The sequence below is a fragment of the Cebus imitator genome, unplaced genomic scaffold (genome assembly GCF_001604975.1).
Source record: "Cebus imitator isolate Cc_AM_T3 unplaced genomic scaffold, Cebus_imitator-1.0 Scaffold52, whole genome shotgun sequence".
Lineage (NCBI taxonomy): Eukaryota > Metazoa > Chordata > Mammalia > Primates > Cebidae > Cebus > Cebus imitator.
This window is the reverse complement of record NW_016107367.1, coordinates 7953225-7969558: the sequence shown is the minus strand read 5'-3', so window position 1 is coordinate 7969558 and position 16334 is coordinate 7953225. Positions and strand designations below refer to the sequence as shown.

At 52.6% G+C, this 16334-nt stretch overlaps 1 protein-coding gene across 2 annotated transcripts in view; it reads right to left on the bottom strand.

The window, feature by feature from the left end:
* The window catches only part of SYNE3 (spectrin repeat containing nuclear envelope family member 3), a 97355-nt gene that overhangs the window by 35490 nt on the left and 45531 nt on the right, over positions 1–16334 (bottom strand). For both annotated transcript variants that reach the window (XM_017528184.2, XM_037738351.1), the window contains exons 3-6: positions 12920–13092; positions 11106–11415; positions 2011–2172; positions 518–865 (exon numbers count right to left, since the gene is read on the bottom strand). In XM_017528184.2, coding sequence (XP_017383673.1) covers positions 518–865; positions 2011–2172; positions 11106–11415; positions 12920–13092 — 993 coding nt within the window. The remainder of the gene's footprint in view (positions 1–517; positions 866–2010; positions 2173–11105; positions 11416–12919; positions 13093–16334) is intronic.

Here is a 16334-nt window from a genome sequence, read left to right as displayed (position 1 = left end):
GTGCATATACCTGGAGGGAGGGGTGGGGGAGCTCTGATGGGATGTCGTGTCTGGGTCTGGGAGCAATCCCCTGCCACTGTGGGCCTCTGCTGCTTGGCCTCCTAGGGTCCCATGTTTGTTCCCCATCATCTCCACAGTAAGAGTTTCCCCTTCTGATCCAACATTCCCTGTTCCATGCAGAGGAAGCCCAGCCCTTATCCCACCACTGGGCAAGAGAGTAGCTTTGAGGCCCAAACCTGGCTGCCCAATCCGCCTCTGCTGTTATTTACTCACAGACCCACCACGTGACCCTAGGGATGTTGAGGGGGAAAAAATCTCTGCAGGCCCAGCTTCCTCATCCAGAAAATGGAGATAAACTTACCCAACTTGTCTACTCCCCGCTCAAGAAGCTGAGAAACCAAGAGTCCTGGAGAAGCAGCATGAGTGAGCTCAAGGCTCAGCCCGATTCTCCATCACAGAAGAGGTCTGAGCGCACAGACAGCGCCCCGGACTCCGTGACTTGGCTAAGCACGCTTACCGAGTAGCGTCTCCAGTGGGCCACCAGCTCGTCCTTGGTCCTGGCCTTTGCCGCAGGCTGCAGGCCCTTCTGGGCCAGCCTCTGCAGGACGGTCCTGAACTCACTGAGCTCGGCCTCCAGGCGTTTAATCTGCTGCTCACAGGCTCCCCTGGACTTGAGCAGGCCCCGCAGCCGCTCCTCCTCCTCCTCCAAGAGGGTGCGCAGCTTCTCCAGAACATTCCTCATCTCTTCCAGTTCTCCAGTAATCTTCTCTGCACCCAAAGGAGAGGTGTTCCGATTGACGCCCACAGCCTGCTCCTCCAGCCTTTCCAAAGACTTCTCGCCGCTGGGAAAATCTTTAGCAATGTTCTGAAGAAGGCAGAGCGGGTGAGGGAAAAACAGGCAGGGAAAAGAAAAGGTGGCTGCATTTTCCAGAGCAGACCTAGGACTGCCATGTGAAACACTGATTCCTGGCATCCAGCGTTAGAGCCAGAGGGGTCTTCCCAAGGGCTGGGCTGTCTGCCTTGAGTGCATGGACCCCCCACCCCGAGAACCCTATTGCTTTCCTGTAAGTCTTTTTCAAGCCATCTGATTTAGTCAAGGAGAAAGTCTCCGTTGGGTGCTTCTGTCCTTAACACTTTCTGACATTTGTTTATCTTCCTTTCCACGCCTGCAGCTGGCAACCCTGTGGAGCCAAATGGAACCGAATGGCTCCATTTGGTTTCATGGTACGTATTTGTGTGGTTATCTGCCTATTTGGAATCGGCACTCTCTTTTCCATTGATGGCGGTGATGTGTTTTCTTTCTGAATAACGAGTCATCAGTGTTTTTAAAAAATGAGTCAATTTAAACATAAATGTTAAAGAAACAGTTCAGGCACTGCACAGCTGTGGCAAAAATTAGCAGGTGGTTCTGAATTACTAAAGGCATTCTATCCACTCACTTTGTGGAGGGAGTCAGGGAGTCTGGAGCCGGGGCCATGCAGCAGGTGACCCTACTTCTCCTGACGGCAAGCTGAGGCCCGCACCACGGTTCTTCTCACTGGGCACTGCTGCCGTGTGGGCTGGGTGGCTCTGTGCTGTGTGGGGCTTCCCTGTGCACTGTAGGGTGTTTTTCAGCATCTCCGGCCACCACCCACTGGGTGTAGTGGCAGCACCCGCCACTCTACCCCCTCTTAGGACATTGCCAAAGATTTTCCCTGGGGCGAGGAGTCTCTAGATATTGCCAAATGCCCCCATTTGAGACCCACTGGCCTTGACCTTGCTGCTGTGGTCCTGGGTTTCCAAATGCTCTGCTGGCCAGAGATTTCCATAAAGCCTCTGAGGGTCCCAGCGTTTCATACAAGATTCCCCACCTTCATACAAGGTGAGCTTCTCCTCGCCGGGGTCTGTGTGCCATGGGTATTTATATATTCTGTGGCACCAAGCACTGTCCTATTAAAGAAACTATAACACAGAACCCACCCTCTGTGAGTGCCCCAGGGCCCCTCTGGTTGAGACACAGCTGGGGGTTACCTGCAGCTTGAACAGGCGCTGCGTGATGGGCAGCTTGCAGTCCCGCCCCAGGCAGCCGTTCACCTTCTCCACCACTGCCTTCAGCCACAGCTGGAACTCATCCACGCCTGCCTGGTACACCTCGTGCTCCCGGGCCACCTGCTCCAGCAGATCTACCCGGTCCTGTGGGAGGAGGAGAATCACCAGCCATGAATGTCCTTAGCCCAGATAGCCTGAAGGCCAGAAAAAGCTTGCCTCTGTGCGTGTGTGTGTGTGTGTGTGTGTGTGTGCGTGTGTGTGTGTGTTAGCAGGAGGTGCAACCAACCCCCAGCCCTTTCTCTGGACACAAAGAGCTCTCAGACACTCTGTCCTGCCTTACGAGCAATACGTCAAGAGACTTGGCATTGGAGACCAGAGCACGTTGGCACTGGACCCTGTCATTCTGCAGCTGGCTTTTCTTTTTTTGCCACACCCTAGGAATGGCACTGAAGACTGGGGTGTGGCAACAGCAGCAGCAACATTAGCACTGCTACTACCACACCACACTGTCATTTTGGGCACTCTCCGGGGTGCTGGGCGCTGCTCTCAGAACTTTACACAGACGAGCCCAGTGAATTCACCTGACCACGCATAAGGCGGTACCATCACAATCCCAGTGTGACAGATGAGGACACCAAGATACAGAGAGGTAAAGTGACTTGCCCCAGATCACCCAGCTAGGAAAGCGCCAAGATTCAATCCGAGAGGCAAGGCTGGGTCAACCAGCATTTCTAGCTCCATGACACAACTGTGTCCACAGGGTGTGCAAATCCACGTCAAGCGGCCCCAGTTCCCCGTGAATATGGTGATGTGTATTGCATGGGTTGGCATCGTCGCTATTTTCAGCCAATCCCACCAAAGCTCTTAACAACACAGGGGCAAGATGATGCCCTGGGGTGGCTGACATTTGGAAAATGATGGTGTCCCTGCTATGAGCCCTCTGCACTCCTAGAGACTAGGGTTTTCAAAACATGCCCTGATCACAGTGCTGTTTCCCCATATTCCTTCACAGCTCCCTGCTGGCCCCAGGCCCAAGTCCAATCCTTGCAGCCTAGCATTTCAAGGATAGGTCCCCATGAGGAAGCTCTGTGGTCCAGCAGTCAAGACCCTGACGTTGGGATCTCATTCCCTGTGGCTTGAACCTTGGCCCCACCTTGGGCATCTAATTAACCCTCTGTGCCCAAGCCCCCTCATCCATATGGCATGGTTAATAACACCTGCCTCATTGGGAGAAAGTGAAATGAAATGGGCCAGAGCTCACACAACCCCTAAAATACAGCCTGGTAGCTGGTAAGTGCTTTACAGCCACGAGGCATGGCTGACCGTCTGCTGCCTTCTCTAAGCCCTTCTCACACCCCCAGCAGGTGCCCACCCACAATAATAACCCCAGACCCCTCCTTCTCATTCTGAAGCTGTGCCCACTGCCCCAGGCTGAATTAACGACCTTCCCTCTGTGTCCCCAAACCACTGGGATGCAACTTCATCACAGCAGTTGTCCATGGCATCGTCACCCACTGGGGGACCCAGGAGGTCCCTAGAAACAAGGCTGCCCTGTTATTTCATCTCCCAGGGTCTAGCTCAGGGCAGGCTCTGTGAATACTTCCTAAATGGCAAGAAGCACAAATCTGGAGTGTTTGCCATCAGAGGGAAGTTTCCAAAGAGAGCCAAGAGACGGGAAAAAGGAGACTCATTTAATAAGCACCTATGCTAGGGGTGCTTGGAACTTCCAAGCATTATCTTATTTAATATTCAAACAATTCACAAAACCCTCTCCTATTCTGCAAATATCCAGACTGGAGTTGGGATATCACATAACTCTTTTGGTCTTACAGAAAAGATTTCAATGGCAAGTGTCAGACTCCAAAATCAATGACTGTTTCTGTCAAGGACCACACAGGAAATGCTCTTAGCTTGGCCTGCCCTATGGGGCTATTCCACTGCCGGCATGCAACTTATGTTGTAGCACATGAGTAGCCTCAGATAACGTGAAAAGAGTGGCCGTGTTCCAATAAAACTTTAATTATGAGCACTGAAATATTTTTCATGTCATTTTCCCACATCCAGAAATATCTGGCTTTTCATTTTTCCCAACAATTTGAATATGTAAAAGCCATTCTAGCTCATGCTTGTAATCCCAGCATTTTGGGAGGTTGAGGTGGGAGGATTTTTTGAGCCCAGGAGCTCAAAACTAGTCTAGACAACACAGAGAGACCGATCTTTACAAAAAAAAAATAAATAAAAGCATTAGCTGGGTATGGTGGCACATGCCTGTCATCTCAGCTACTCGGGAGGCTGAGGCTGAAGCTAGGAATGGGCTGGATGTGGTGTGTGAGCCATAGCTGGCTGACCTCAGCTCTTCATCATGGAGACAGGCCGTGTCCAGAAGGTTCTGACCATCTGTAAAGCTAAGTCAGACGCTCTCACCTGGGAAGCGTGAACGGGCAAGTGCATCTGAAAAACCCCTTAGCTCTTTCAGATATGCCTTCCCCTGTTTTGGGAATCTACTCACCCAATCTAGAAATACTACTAATTCATATAAACCTTGCAGCCACCAGCACAAGTAGGAGGAAACATCCCCATTTTAGAAACGGGAAGCCCAGGCTTAGGACCAACTCCTTCAGTAGACAGCTGAGAGGTTCTCTCAAGGCTGGGCATGGTGGCTCATGTCTGTAATCCCCGCACATTGGGAGGCTGAGGCAGGAGGATCACTTGAGCCCAGGAGTTCGAGACTGGCCTGGGCAACATAGTGAGATGGCATCTCTACAAAAAATTTAAGGATTAGCTGGGTTTTTGAAGCATGCTTGTAGTCTCAGCTACTTGGGAGGCTGAGGCAGGAGGATCACTTGAGCCTGGGAGGTGGAGGCTGCAGTGAACTGTGATTGCACCACTGTACTCCAGCCTATCTTACCTGACAGAGCAAGACCCTGTCTAAAAANAAAAAAAAAAAAAAAATGTTGAGCACTCCAACTGGTGCTGTGAAACAGAGAAATATTACTGGAGGCATCATACATCCTGATTTTAAAGCCTATTTTTTATTTTTTGAGATGGAGTCTTGCTGTCACCCAGGCTGGAGTGCAATGGCCTGATCTCGGTTCACTGCAACCTCTGCCTCCTGAGTTCAAGCGATTCTCATGCCTCAGACTCCCAAGTAGCTGGGATTACAGGGGTGCACCATGATGCCTATTTTTTTTCTTTTTTGTATTTTTAGAAGACACGGGGTTTCACCACGTTGGCTAGGTTGGTCTCGAACTCCTGACCTCAAGTGATCTACCCGTCTTGGCCTCCCAAAGTGCCAGGATTACAGGTGTGAGCCACCACGCCCAGCCAGAAACCTGTTTTAAAGTTTTAATAATTGAAATAGTTTACAACTGGAATACAGGAAGACAAAATTCTTACAAAATATGGGCCCTGCTGGAATCTGAAAGTGGAGCAAGCAAGGGGAACAGTCCCCTTTCTGCTTCCCACCTGCAGCCCCAAGGATGGTGCCGGGTCTCGGCAAACTCCCCTCTGTCTTCTCCTTCCTGTGGGGTTACTTACATCCATCAAAACTTTCCTGGAGCCTCCTCCACCCACAGGAAAGGCTCATTCGGGAAACAAAGTGGGTCGGGAGTAACAGGCAGAGGCTGAGTGCTGGGCCCCTGGCCAGCGCTGATGGTGATAGATGTGGCAGGGAGTGAACTGCCCCATGGAAGTGCCGGCCATGGCTCCTAGCGTGTGAAGGAAGAGGTGCTGGCACCCGGAGAAGTCCAGGGTAATTAAAGTCTGTGTGATGGGGAGCAGGTGCTCAGAGGGGAGCTCGGGAGGAGGGGTGGGGATCCCGCTGAGACCTGCGCCAGGCATAGCAGTCGCAGGGCAGAATCCAGCCGTGCTGAAGAATGGCAGGGTGACAAATGGGAAGGTGCTCAACCCTCTCATTAGACCCAGCAATTACACCATCTGCGGCGGGCAGAGCTGTCAGGAATGTCAAAACCCAATCAATTAACAAGGGTATGGATTGATGCCTCTGCAAAGGGCTGCACGAGCATCTCTGATTCATCACGAGCAGCTCTGATTCACGGCTAAGATGCCAGACAGACGCGCCTTCTGTGAGGGCCGCGGCTTCCATGTGCCTGCCTTTGGGAAAACTAAATTGGGATTAAAAACAAATAAGCAAGCCCCTCCCCAAAGCCTGCCTGCCCTGTCTACACTTCACTTGCAAACGCCGTGTGCCGACAACGTGCCAATGCTCCCCTCTGGGCTTAGCCTTGGCCCTAGTCAAGAATCTCCCTCCAGCAGGTGGTCACAGAGGCTGCAGTGCAGGGGGGACCCCATGGCACTCCTGTGGCCCTGTCCTCATCAACCCTAGTGGCTATGCTAATTAACATGTTGGACATCAAAAATGGGTTTTCATCGTTGAAACAGTGGCCTGTTCCTAGCCTGGCAAGCAGAGCCAATAGGCTCTCGTAGGTAAAAGTAGGGGCACTAATCTGAACCTAGAGACCCTCCCCACCCTGAGGCCAGGCTTGGACCCCCCAGGAAGGCACTAGGACAAATCTGTCCCTAGAGTCGGAGGACTGCCTTGAGAGAGACCTTTTACACAGAGGAGGTCTTCACCAAGCATTCAGAGCAGGGACTGGGAGGCTGGGACCACCAAGGATCTCTGCAGGCTGCTGGGTATGTGGAGTTCTGACCCGTCTTGCGATGAGGCTAGAATCCTCCCCCTTTGCCTGGGGTTTGAGGGCTGGGGACACCCAGGAGGTCGATGCCTGGGGCTGCATCCCACCTTGCTGATGAGGAGATTAGGACTGAGCAGCTAAATCTCCAGCCAAGGGCGATGGAAAATTTGCCCTTCTTGGGAGCCTCACAGGCTTCAGAAAAACATGGCACTCCCTTGACCCATAAAAGCTCCATCCATGGTTCTGGTGGGTGCTATGGCTCCTCCACCCACGAAAATGCATGCTCATACAATATGAATACAACCTCGAAGGGGCTGGAGGGGCCTGCCTGGCCCTCCCCACCTGCCCCTCAGTCCTCCCCACGGCCAGCTTCTGGAGAGACAGGAAACACCTCCAGGGTACACCACAGTGCTCCCATGTCAGAGCTGACCAGGCTCCCTGTGAGTGAGAACAAAGTCCTCAACTTCTGGGGTGCAGGAAGACATAATCACGTGGCCATGGGCTTCAGCCAGCAGCTGAGAAAGCCAGAACTGGACTCATTTCTCCATGCAGGGTCCAGTCACCCCAAAAACAACAGCGCCCCGCTTCCACATTGGCATCAGCATCGACCAGTGCATCTCGCAATCCAAGGGCTTCTACCATGGAGGAAGCCTCCCTGTCATCGCCCCCCAAATCCCCCCCAACACTGCTGCCTCCACACATGACACAGGCTCCCATGCTCCTGCTCCCAGGAACCCCCACCCCCCACACTGGGCCTTCACCTCTTGAGAGCCCTGGAAGCAAGGACTTCCTCTTCAGGAGCTCAAACCTGCCTTCCACTGTCTCAGCCTGGCCACAGAAGCACGTGGGGCCCCAGCTCATCCTGATGGTCACAGGTGCAGAGACTCACCCCGGACCTGAGGTGCAGCTGCAGAGAGCGCCACCTTGGGAGCTGCCAGTACTTCTGGCTTTTTCTACTGGGCCTCTGGTGTCTGACTCGTAGAATATGTTTTAATCTAAAAAAATGAATCCAATAACATCTTCTCCATCTGCTTCATAAAATGGTTGCGGAAGCAGATGAGGTCAGAGAAAGGAAAAGTTTAGGAAAAAACCACTCTTACTGATAAGAGCTTTGATGCCTATAGTTTTTTGGATCATGCTAGGAGAGAGCCCCCTGGGATGAAAATGAGGCTCTTGGCTAGGCATGGTGGCTCATGCCTGTAATCCTAGCACTTTGGGAGGTCAAGGACGATAGATTACCTGAGGTGGGGAGTTTGAGATCAGCTGGACCAACATGGTGAAACCTCATCTCTACTAAAAATACAAAAAAATTAGCTGGGCATGGTGGTGCATGCCTGTAATCCCAGCTACTCGGGAGGCTGAGGCAGGAGAATTGCTTAAACCTGGGAGGCAGAGGTTTTGGTGACCTGAGATTGCGCCATTGCATCAGCCTGGGCAATAAGAGCGAAACTTTGTCTCAAAAAAAAAAAAAAAGAAAGAAAGGAAAGAAAAGAAAGAAAATGAGGCTCTCGGAGGCGATCATTTCAGCATCTGGGCCAGAACTGATGCTCACTCAACACCGCAGCCTTCACTCTCACACACGCACGCGCACACACACACACACACACACACACCAACAACTTTTTATCTCATCTCCTCCACATCCTGCACCAGGCATTCTCTGCTGATTGGCACGAGCACCTGTTTCCTGCAAAGTCACAGCAAAGAGGCTGTGGAGCCAGGCACCTGTCCCAGCTGGGCCAGAGGGGCAGACCTGGAGAGAGAATTGCTATGAAGCCTGCCCGTGCCACACGGGACCTGGCAGGGCCAGATGAGGGCCAGTTGGCTGCCTCTGCAAGAGCCAAGTCAAATCCCTGCCTTGCCCATCCATTCTGGACCCTGTGTGGTCTTCTGGAGCCTCCTGTCACCCTGCTCAAGGGCTCTGGGGTCTGTCTGCCTTCAAACTGCTGGGGTAGAGTTCTCATAAGTTCAATAGATCGTTCTGAGCACCTGCTGCACCACAAATACCATTGTTGTTACTATTTATTGTCCCTGCTACTGAGAATAAAAGTCATTCTTTATATTGGTAAAATGCTTGTCAGTTTTCAAAGAGCTCACATGTAAGCATACAGTCCCCACACCCTGGGTGCAGGTCGGGTGAGCTGCCCCGGGGCTACACAGCTGGGAGGCAGCAGTGCCTGGCCTGGAATCCAGGTACCTTCCCAAGCGCCAGAGTCTTGTTCCTGGAGGATTCTCTAGCTCTGTTTATCATAGAGCTTACTTCCCTTAAACTGTCGGCATAAAGAACCCAGGAGACATCCAGTGCCAGCGCTACAGCGGAGGAGAGAGCCAGGAATGCCAGATAAAGTGTAACATAACACACATTGTTTCACTGTAACATAACAAACATTGTTTCAACACAGACCCAGGTTACACCAAAGAAAGGGACATTCCCATGGACCAGAAGTAAAGATGCCCAGGAAACTGCCATTAAACTCACACAGGTGCCTCAAGTCTTGGTTACTAGAAGCTTGAGTTTAATGCTCAGGCTGGAGTAAGAAGTGAGACTTTGGGCTCAGAGGCAGCAGAGACCACTGCAAAAGACAGAAGCCCAAGCGGCTGCCCACCCCCGCTTGCCCAAGGGCGAAGCAGAAAAAAAATACTGCTACAAACACAATCCGAGAAGGACACTTATGTGTTTTAACCTGGGCCTAAAAACAAACAAACAACAACAAAAAACCCCATCACCTCTCAGAATATAGAGTTGGGGCCTGGTGCATGGTTCTGGCTTGGGGTTCACATTTAGAATATCTGCTTGATTCAGGAATCCCCAAGCCAATTTATGGACATAAAAATAGAAATTGTGAAGATAAATCTCCAGGGGAGCCCAGCTGAAGAAGCCAACAGAAAGCCACTCTTAGGGGGTGTCCCAGCCGTGGGCTTCCGCAGACTCAGCCTGTTCGGACTGAGCTCAGAGCGCAAAACAACAGCACCCGCCCAAGGAAACAATCTACCATGTCAGGAGCCACACAGGCGCTTGATGTGGAGCTTCAGCCTCAGACCCTGGAGCTTCAGCCACTAGAAAAATCTGATGGAGACTGTAAAATACGTATGTTTAGAGTGATTGCAAATGTAAGCTATATCTGGAAGGAATGCAAAATCTCAGGGGGAAATGACATAATTTGTTAAAAAGAACAGAGAGACATAATAAAGAACCAAATAAAATTTCTAAAACATATAATTGAACTTGAGAGCTTAATGAAGTGTTTCACAATTAAGGCAAGAATGGGGTGAGGAAATGCAGACAGGATGGACAGGGGGACTGGGGCAAGGGCAGGAGAGAGCAAGGAGGAAACGCTGAGGGAGAAGGACTGGAGGGCAGGAGGAGGAAGGGAGGGGAGGAGGGAGCCAGGGAGAGGGAGAAAGGAGGAGCAGGGGAAGCCGGCTGGATGAAAGTGAAACTCACAGTCCATCAGTCAGTCGGTCAACACACCTAAATGTATATTAAGCACTGAGAAACACTGGGTATCTGGATGGTAGATAATGGTGGACAAGTGAATGGGTGGTGGAAGAGTAGGTAAGTAAGGATTGGTGGGTGGGTAGCTAGGCGGGTGGGTGGCGGGATAAATGAGTGGGTTATGGCAGATAGTGGGTAGGCAGGTGGTGAAGGAGTAGGCAGTGGAGAGACGGATGTGTGAGTGGGTGGGTGAGGGGGTGGGTTGATGAGCAGGTGAATGAGTAGAGGACTGGGTGGGCAATTAGGTGGCTGAAGAGATGAATAGGAGATCAGTGGGTTGGTGGGGAAGGAGACGGATGAGTGAGTCCACAGATGGGCGGGAGGATACACGAATGAACAGATGGTGGGGTAGATGAACAAATGGTGAGGTGCGCGGGTGGAGCGGGAATGGGAGATCGGGTGACTTGGTGGGGAGGCAAAGGGTGAGTAAGTAGACGGATGGGAGGGTGGTTGGATAGAGAACAGGTGAGTAGATTGATAGCAGGTGGATACATTGAAAAAAGGTGGATTGATAGTAGGTAGATAGAGTAATAGTAGGTAGAGTGATAGCAGGTAGACAGATTGGTAGTAGATAGATTGGTAGTAGGTAGCTGGCAGGCAGATAGATGGTAGGTAGACAGATTGCTAGTAGGTAGATAGGTAGATTGATAGGTAGAGTGATAGTAGGTAGATAGATAGTAGGTAGGGAGAGTGATAGCAGGTAGATAGATTGGTAGTAGATAGATTGGTAGTAGGTAGATAGCAGGCAGATAGATGGTAGGTAGATGGAGTGATGGTAAGTAGATAGATTGATAGCAGGTAGATGGGCTGATAGAGGGTGGATAGACTGATAGCAGGTAGGTCGATAGTAGGCAAACAGTGTCTGGATGGGTAGATAAGGGTGGCTAAATGGATGGGTGGTGAAGATGAAGCCCACCCAGCCTCACCTGGGCCTTGGCCTTCACTGCATCGTACTCAGCCTTCATTCTCTTCTGGGCGTCTTCATCCACGCTGGGGTCCCCGATCCTGTTAAACAGGGAGGCTGCCTCCTCCAGCAGCCGGTCCAGGAGCACTGCCTGGTTGTCCACGTTGTGCAGCAGCACCTGGGCGTGGCTCAGCTGCCACTGCTTCTCCTTCAGGCCCAGCTGGAGCTCGATGTGGGGCTCCAGTGTAACCATCATCTTCTGGAACCAGCGGTAGAACTCATCTCGGGCCAGCAGGTACTCGCTCCAGTGCAGCCACACCCACTCGATGCGGCTGTGGGCACAGAGACCTCACGGTTGTGAGGGAACCCACCACCTGCCTCTCAGGTCAGGGGATTGTGCTGCCACCTGTCCCCTGCCAATACTAGGTGGCTGTGGCCTGGGGGCATGATGATGCCCTTTCTGGCACCTGAGTCAGCTGGTTGACACTCCAGGTTCTGGACCCTCCCTCAATCCTACTGGATAAGACCCTCTACCCAGTAAATAAGCTCCCCAAGTGAGGGTAAGAGCCAGGGGAGCTCAGACTCCAAACTTGTTCCAGGAACCACCAGTTTTGGGGATGCATCTTGGGGATCCCTTTATCTCCAGCACCTTAAATCCTGGCCCTGAACTCCCGCTATCAATGCACAGACATCCCCAATCACTTCTCTCTGGCACTGGGGCTCTGAACAGAGTTTCTCCAGGTCCCTGGCAGAGGTGCACCCACTAATATGAGGAGAAGAGTGCCCTTGAGATGTGTCCAGTCACCCGCAGGACACCACTGTGTCTGTGGGCTCCAGTCACCCACAGGGCGCCACTGTACCTGTGGGCTCCGGTCACCCGCAGGGCGCCACTGCACCTGTGGGCTCCAGTCACCTGCAGGGCACCCTGCACCTGTGGACTCCAGTCACCCGCAGGGCACCCTGCACCTGTGGGCTCGCTGCACCCAATAGGGACAGAAGGGTGGGAGCCTGGCTGTGGGTTCCAGGGGTGCTGTTCTCACTCCGCACCCCTGCCTCTTTGCTTGCCTTAGTTTCCCCATCTCACCTGGGTGGGTGGCTCTATCTCCCCAGCCAATATCAAGCTATTTTGTTTGGAGTTCTAAGTGCAAGGATTTAGCAAGCAGAAAGCACTATGCAAAGTCATTCCCATCTCCATGCACATTCCTGCTTCATACAGATGGACATGATCCTGGCAGCTCTTCTTTACTGAGGGCCTACTTTGTGCCAAGCACTGTGCCTTGCTCTTGACATTCGCTATCCCCTTCTAACAACCTTCAAGGAGCACTTGATTACTCCTGTTGTCCAGAGGCAGTGCTTGAGGTTCAGAGAGGTCAGGTAACTTTCCCAAAGCCACACCGGAAGTAACCAGCAGGACAAGAGTCAATGCCAGGTCTGTCCAAGTGTCTGCTCCTCACCACCTGCCGCCCCTCCCGACCACCACCCAGCTTCCTGGTACAGGCAGGGAATCTGGGCTACAGTGCCAGCAGGGCACTGGGCCTTTTTTCTCCAGAACCATTCTGCCATGCTCCTGGAGGATGCACACCTACTAAGTCTCTTAGGAAATGTTTGCAAAACACGCTGGGTTCCCAGGGTCTATTATCATCATTCAACTTAATTATAATTAGAAAGAGGCAGGCAGGGCTGGCCCTAATCCCAAGAGAACATCTTGTGCCCTGGAATCCCAGGACTAGAGAATGTCTCTTGGGCAGAGAGCCCAAGCCAGTGTCGTGGTGGGCAGGGAGGGTCAATAGCAGCTGTGGACAAAGGCCCAGGGAGGTCAGGCCCTGGATGCCCTACCTGTGACAGTGAGTCATGTAGGTGACCGTCTCCTCCCACTGGGCCTTGATGTCCTTCAGCCGGGCCAGGATCTCGGGCTTCTGGTCCCCAGGGCAGCATGCCAAGAGGGCTTCAGCCATCCGCAGCACCAGGTCCACCTTCACGCGCCCCTCAGGCTCCAGCTGGCATATTTTCTGTTGTGGGCACACAAGCCAGTTTCCAGAGTTGGGCAAAAGGCAGACAGGCACAGCCTCGGGAAGACAGTGGCATGGTACAAAGAGCAGGACTTGAAGGCCAGAGGATCTGAGATTCACATCACAGCCCCTGCAACCCTTCTTGTGGGGTCTTGGGCAACCTGCCAATAACTCTGAGGGTGGGAGGCTGGAGATGAGCGTGCCGGGTGCCGTCCGATGAATGACTCCCTCCTTTGCCACTCGGCCCCCTTTCTAGCTGTGTGAACTCAGACACGTCACATTTGTAAAGAGCAAGTATGAATCGTATCTATCTCTTAGATTTTTTTCAGGATTAAATGATGAGAAAATGCACGTGAGGTACATGTCTCAGAGTGCAGTGTGAGAGTCCGCCTCTCAGATGGACTGCAGGGAGCTGGCCAAACCCAGGGCCCAGCTGAGTCTCCAGAATCATCTCTGCCTTTGCAGTTTGAACCAGAGCCTTGCTCCTGAGGCTGCTCCCACCAGAGCCCCAGAGCAGCCGGGACACTGACTCAGGTCCATTGTGGGAGATGCTGAGTGAGTGACTATAACTCACAAATAGCCCCTGGCTTGGAAACTGCCCTAGAACCCAGGGCAGCCTGAGACGGCCCCTCCTGACCTCACTCCTTCCTCGCTGCTCTCCTGGCCTTGACCTCACGTCTGCATCCCTCTGACCAGCCTCTCCTGACTCCCTTCCTCCCCATATTCTCCCAGGTGTTCCCCCTAATAAACAGCATGCACATTTCATCTCATCTTGGTGTCAGCTTCCTGGAGGACCAAGACCAACACATGCTGTCCAGCAAGCAGTAAGTCTCCAATTAACACTCGCTATTGTGATTGCCGTTATTATTCCAGTTCAGTGGCAGCTAAGGCTTGGTCTCTGTAGACAAACATGACTGGATTCCAATCCTAGGGCCACTCCTTACTACTAACGTGACCTTTGTCACAGGAGTTACATTCTCTAGGCCTAGGAATGGGGGAAGATAGCATTAGGTAACGTAGGGAGAGCCATGAGTACCCATGAGACCCACCGTCTTTTCAAGGGAGTGAGTTTGATGCTTCCTCACCAAAGCAGAGGAGCTGGCAAGACGCCAAGCCCCCCACCCCACCTGGAGAAGAAATGTCTGCCCCAAAAGTTCACCCTGTGGGATGTGTATTGGAGGCCTGAAGCCACGGGAGGCCGGAGGCTGTGGCTGGGCTGGGAAAGCCAAATTCTGAGAATTAGATTCCACCCTCTTTCTCTGCCCTGATGATGACACTCTTTGGCTGGTGTGGGGTTATTTTATAGCCCATGACCGAAGGGTGTGGTCCAGGAATGCTGGGCCGGGGCTGCGCAGCCAACTGGGAGAAAGTACTTGAACTGCGGCCACAAAATTATTCCCATTTGAAGCAGCCAATGAGAGCAAGGGGAAGGTGGGGATCAGACGGAACGAAATACCTTGGAGAGAAGAATCAGAAGACCAGGGTTAATCAGGGTTTTCAACTCAGCTGAGACCAGATAACCCCCAGCTGAGTATTACGCTGGGTGCCAGGGTCCCGGATAAACAAGCTGGGAGGAGGGAGGGCTGCAGGTAAGAGCATAGATGACTGTGAAAAGGGCCACAAAATAGTATGAGAGCTCAAGGAGGGATGGGAGAAATCCAGGAAGGCTTTGTGGAAGAGGTGGCATTCGCATCAAGCCTGCAGGTCTCTAATTGAAGATCACTGGAGAAGGATATGTAAGCAGAGGCAGAGAAGTAAGATACACTGAGGGATGAGTGTTTTGGGAAGCCAAGCCTTGGGAAACACCAGGAGGCCCCTGACCAAGTGCATGGCCCAGAAGCTGGTGAGGAAGTTGCCTGGCTTAAGGCTAGACCCAGGTACGGGACAAGAGATGGTGCCACTGCATTCCAGCCAGGGCAACAGAGCAAGACCCCATCTCAATAAAGAAATAAATAAATAAACATGCTGGGGCCTGGGAGAGTGGCTGGAAGCTCCTAAGACCCATTCCTGGAGGCTCTGGGGATGGGCAGGGACAGTTAGTGTGCTCTTATACCAGCTTCTAAAACCGTAGGTCACAGCAGCCTCCATTTACCCCGCTCTGCCAGCAGGCCCTGCACTGCGCGGCAAGCACATCTGGAAGTGATTCTCCTCAATCCTCCCTCCTCCTGCAAGGCAGCAGCTACTCCTTTTCCCAGAAGCAAGCTGAAGCTCAGGGAGCTCCGGAAAACCCTGCTGAGGTGCCACAGCCATGGCAGATTCTGGAGCCCAGGCCTGCAGGCCCAGGAGCCAAGCTCTCAACCCAGGAGTGCTGGGTTCTCCAATCACACCTTACAGAAAGCTGCCACTCCACGAGGGTTCTGGAGTCTCCATAACCCCTTGGGAACACAAGGGGTGAGGGGGTTCTTTCCTGCTCTACAGATGGGAACATGTGGACCCGGGAAGGCATGGGACTCGCTCCAGGCTGCACGGCTAGTGAGGGTCAGCACTGGGTCAGAGCACACATCCCGTCACTGCAGCAAACAGGCACTGGAGACAAGCCTAACAGAGCTGGTGGAGGAAGCACGAGGGAGACCCCAGAACCCGGGCAGGCCCCCTGAGGTTGAGAGGCACTAGCTGCCCCCTCTCACCAGCTGGCAACAGAAGATGTTTTCTTTCTTATTGTGAAACTGGCTTTGAAATAGTAAAACGCACAGAAAATGAAGCATGTCTGAGCTCCGTGGGAGGACACAGTGGCAGAACACTCAGCCATGGCTCCCCTCCACCCTGGCTCCCACTCCCTTGGGGCTCACAGAAGTACTGCCTCTGGCTCCCAGAGCTGTCCACCCTGGTCCCACCACTGTGTCTTCCTAAGGACCACCCTTGACTTTGCTTAAACCAGAAGCACCACCTGGAGGGAAAGACCTCCCAGCAAAGGGTAAAGTTTGAAGTGCTAAGCACCCTAACACAGTAAGCACTCATGCAGGGTGTGATAGTCACAGATGGGGAAGGCCAGGAGCTGGGGCTGAGAAATGGGGAAATGGGTCAGATGCTGGGACAGGAGGGTTTCATTTCTCAAGCACACCCAGACCCAAACAAAACGGCATTCCAAGCAGAGGCAACAAACGGACAAAGGCTGGGCAATGGAAAATCTAGGAGGTCTTCTGCCAATAGAAGGAGGGCAAGAGCATGGGAGGTGTGACAGGAAAATCTAGGAGGTCTTCTGCCAATAGAAGGAGGGCAAGAGCATGGGAGGTGTGACAGTG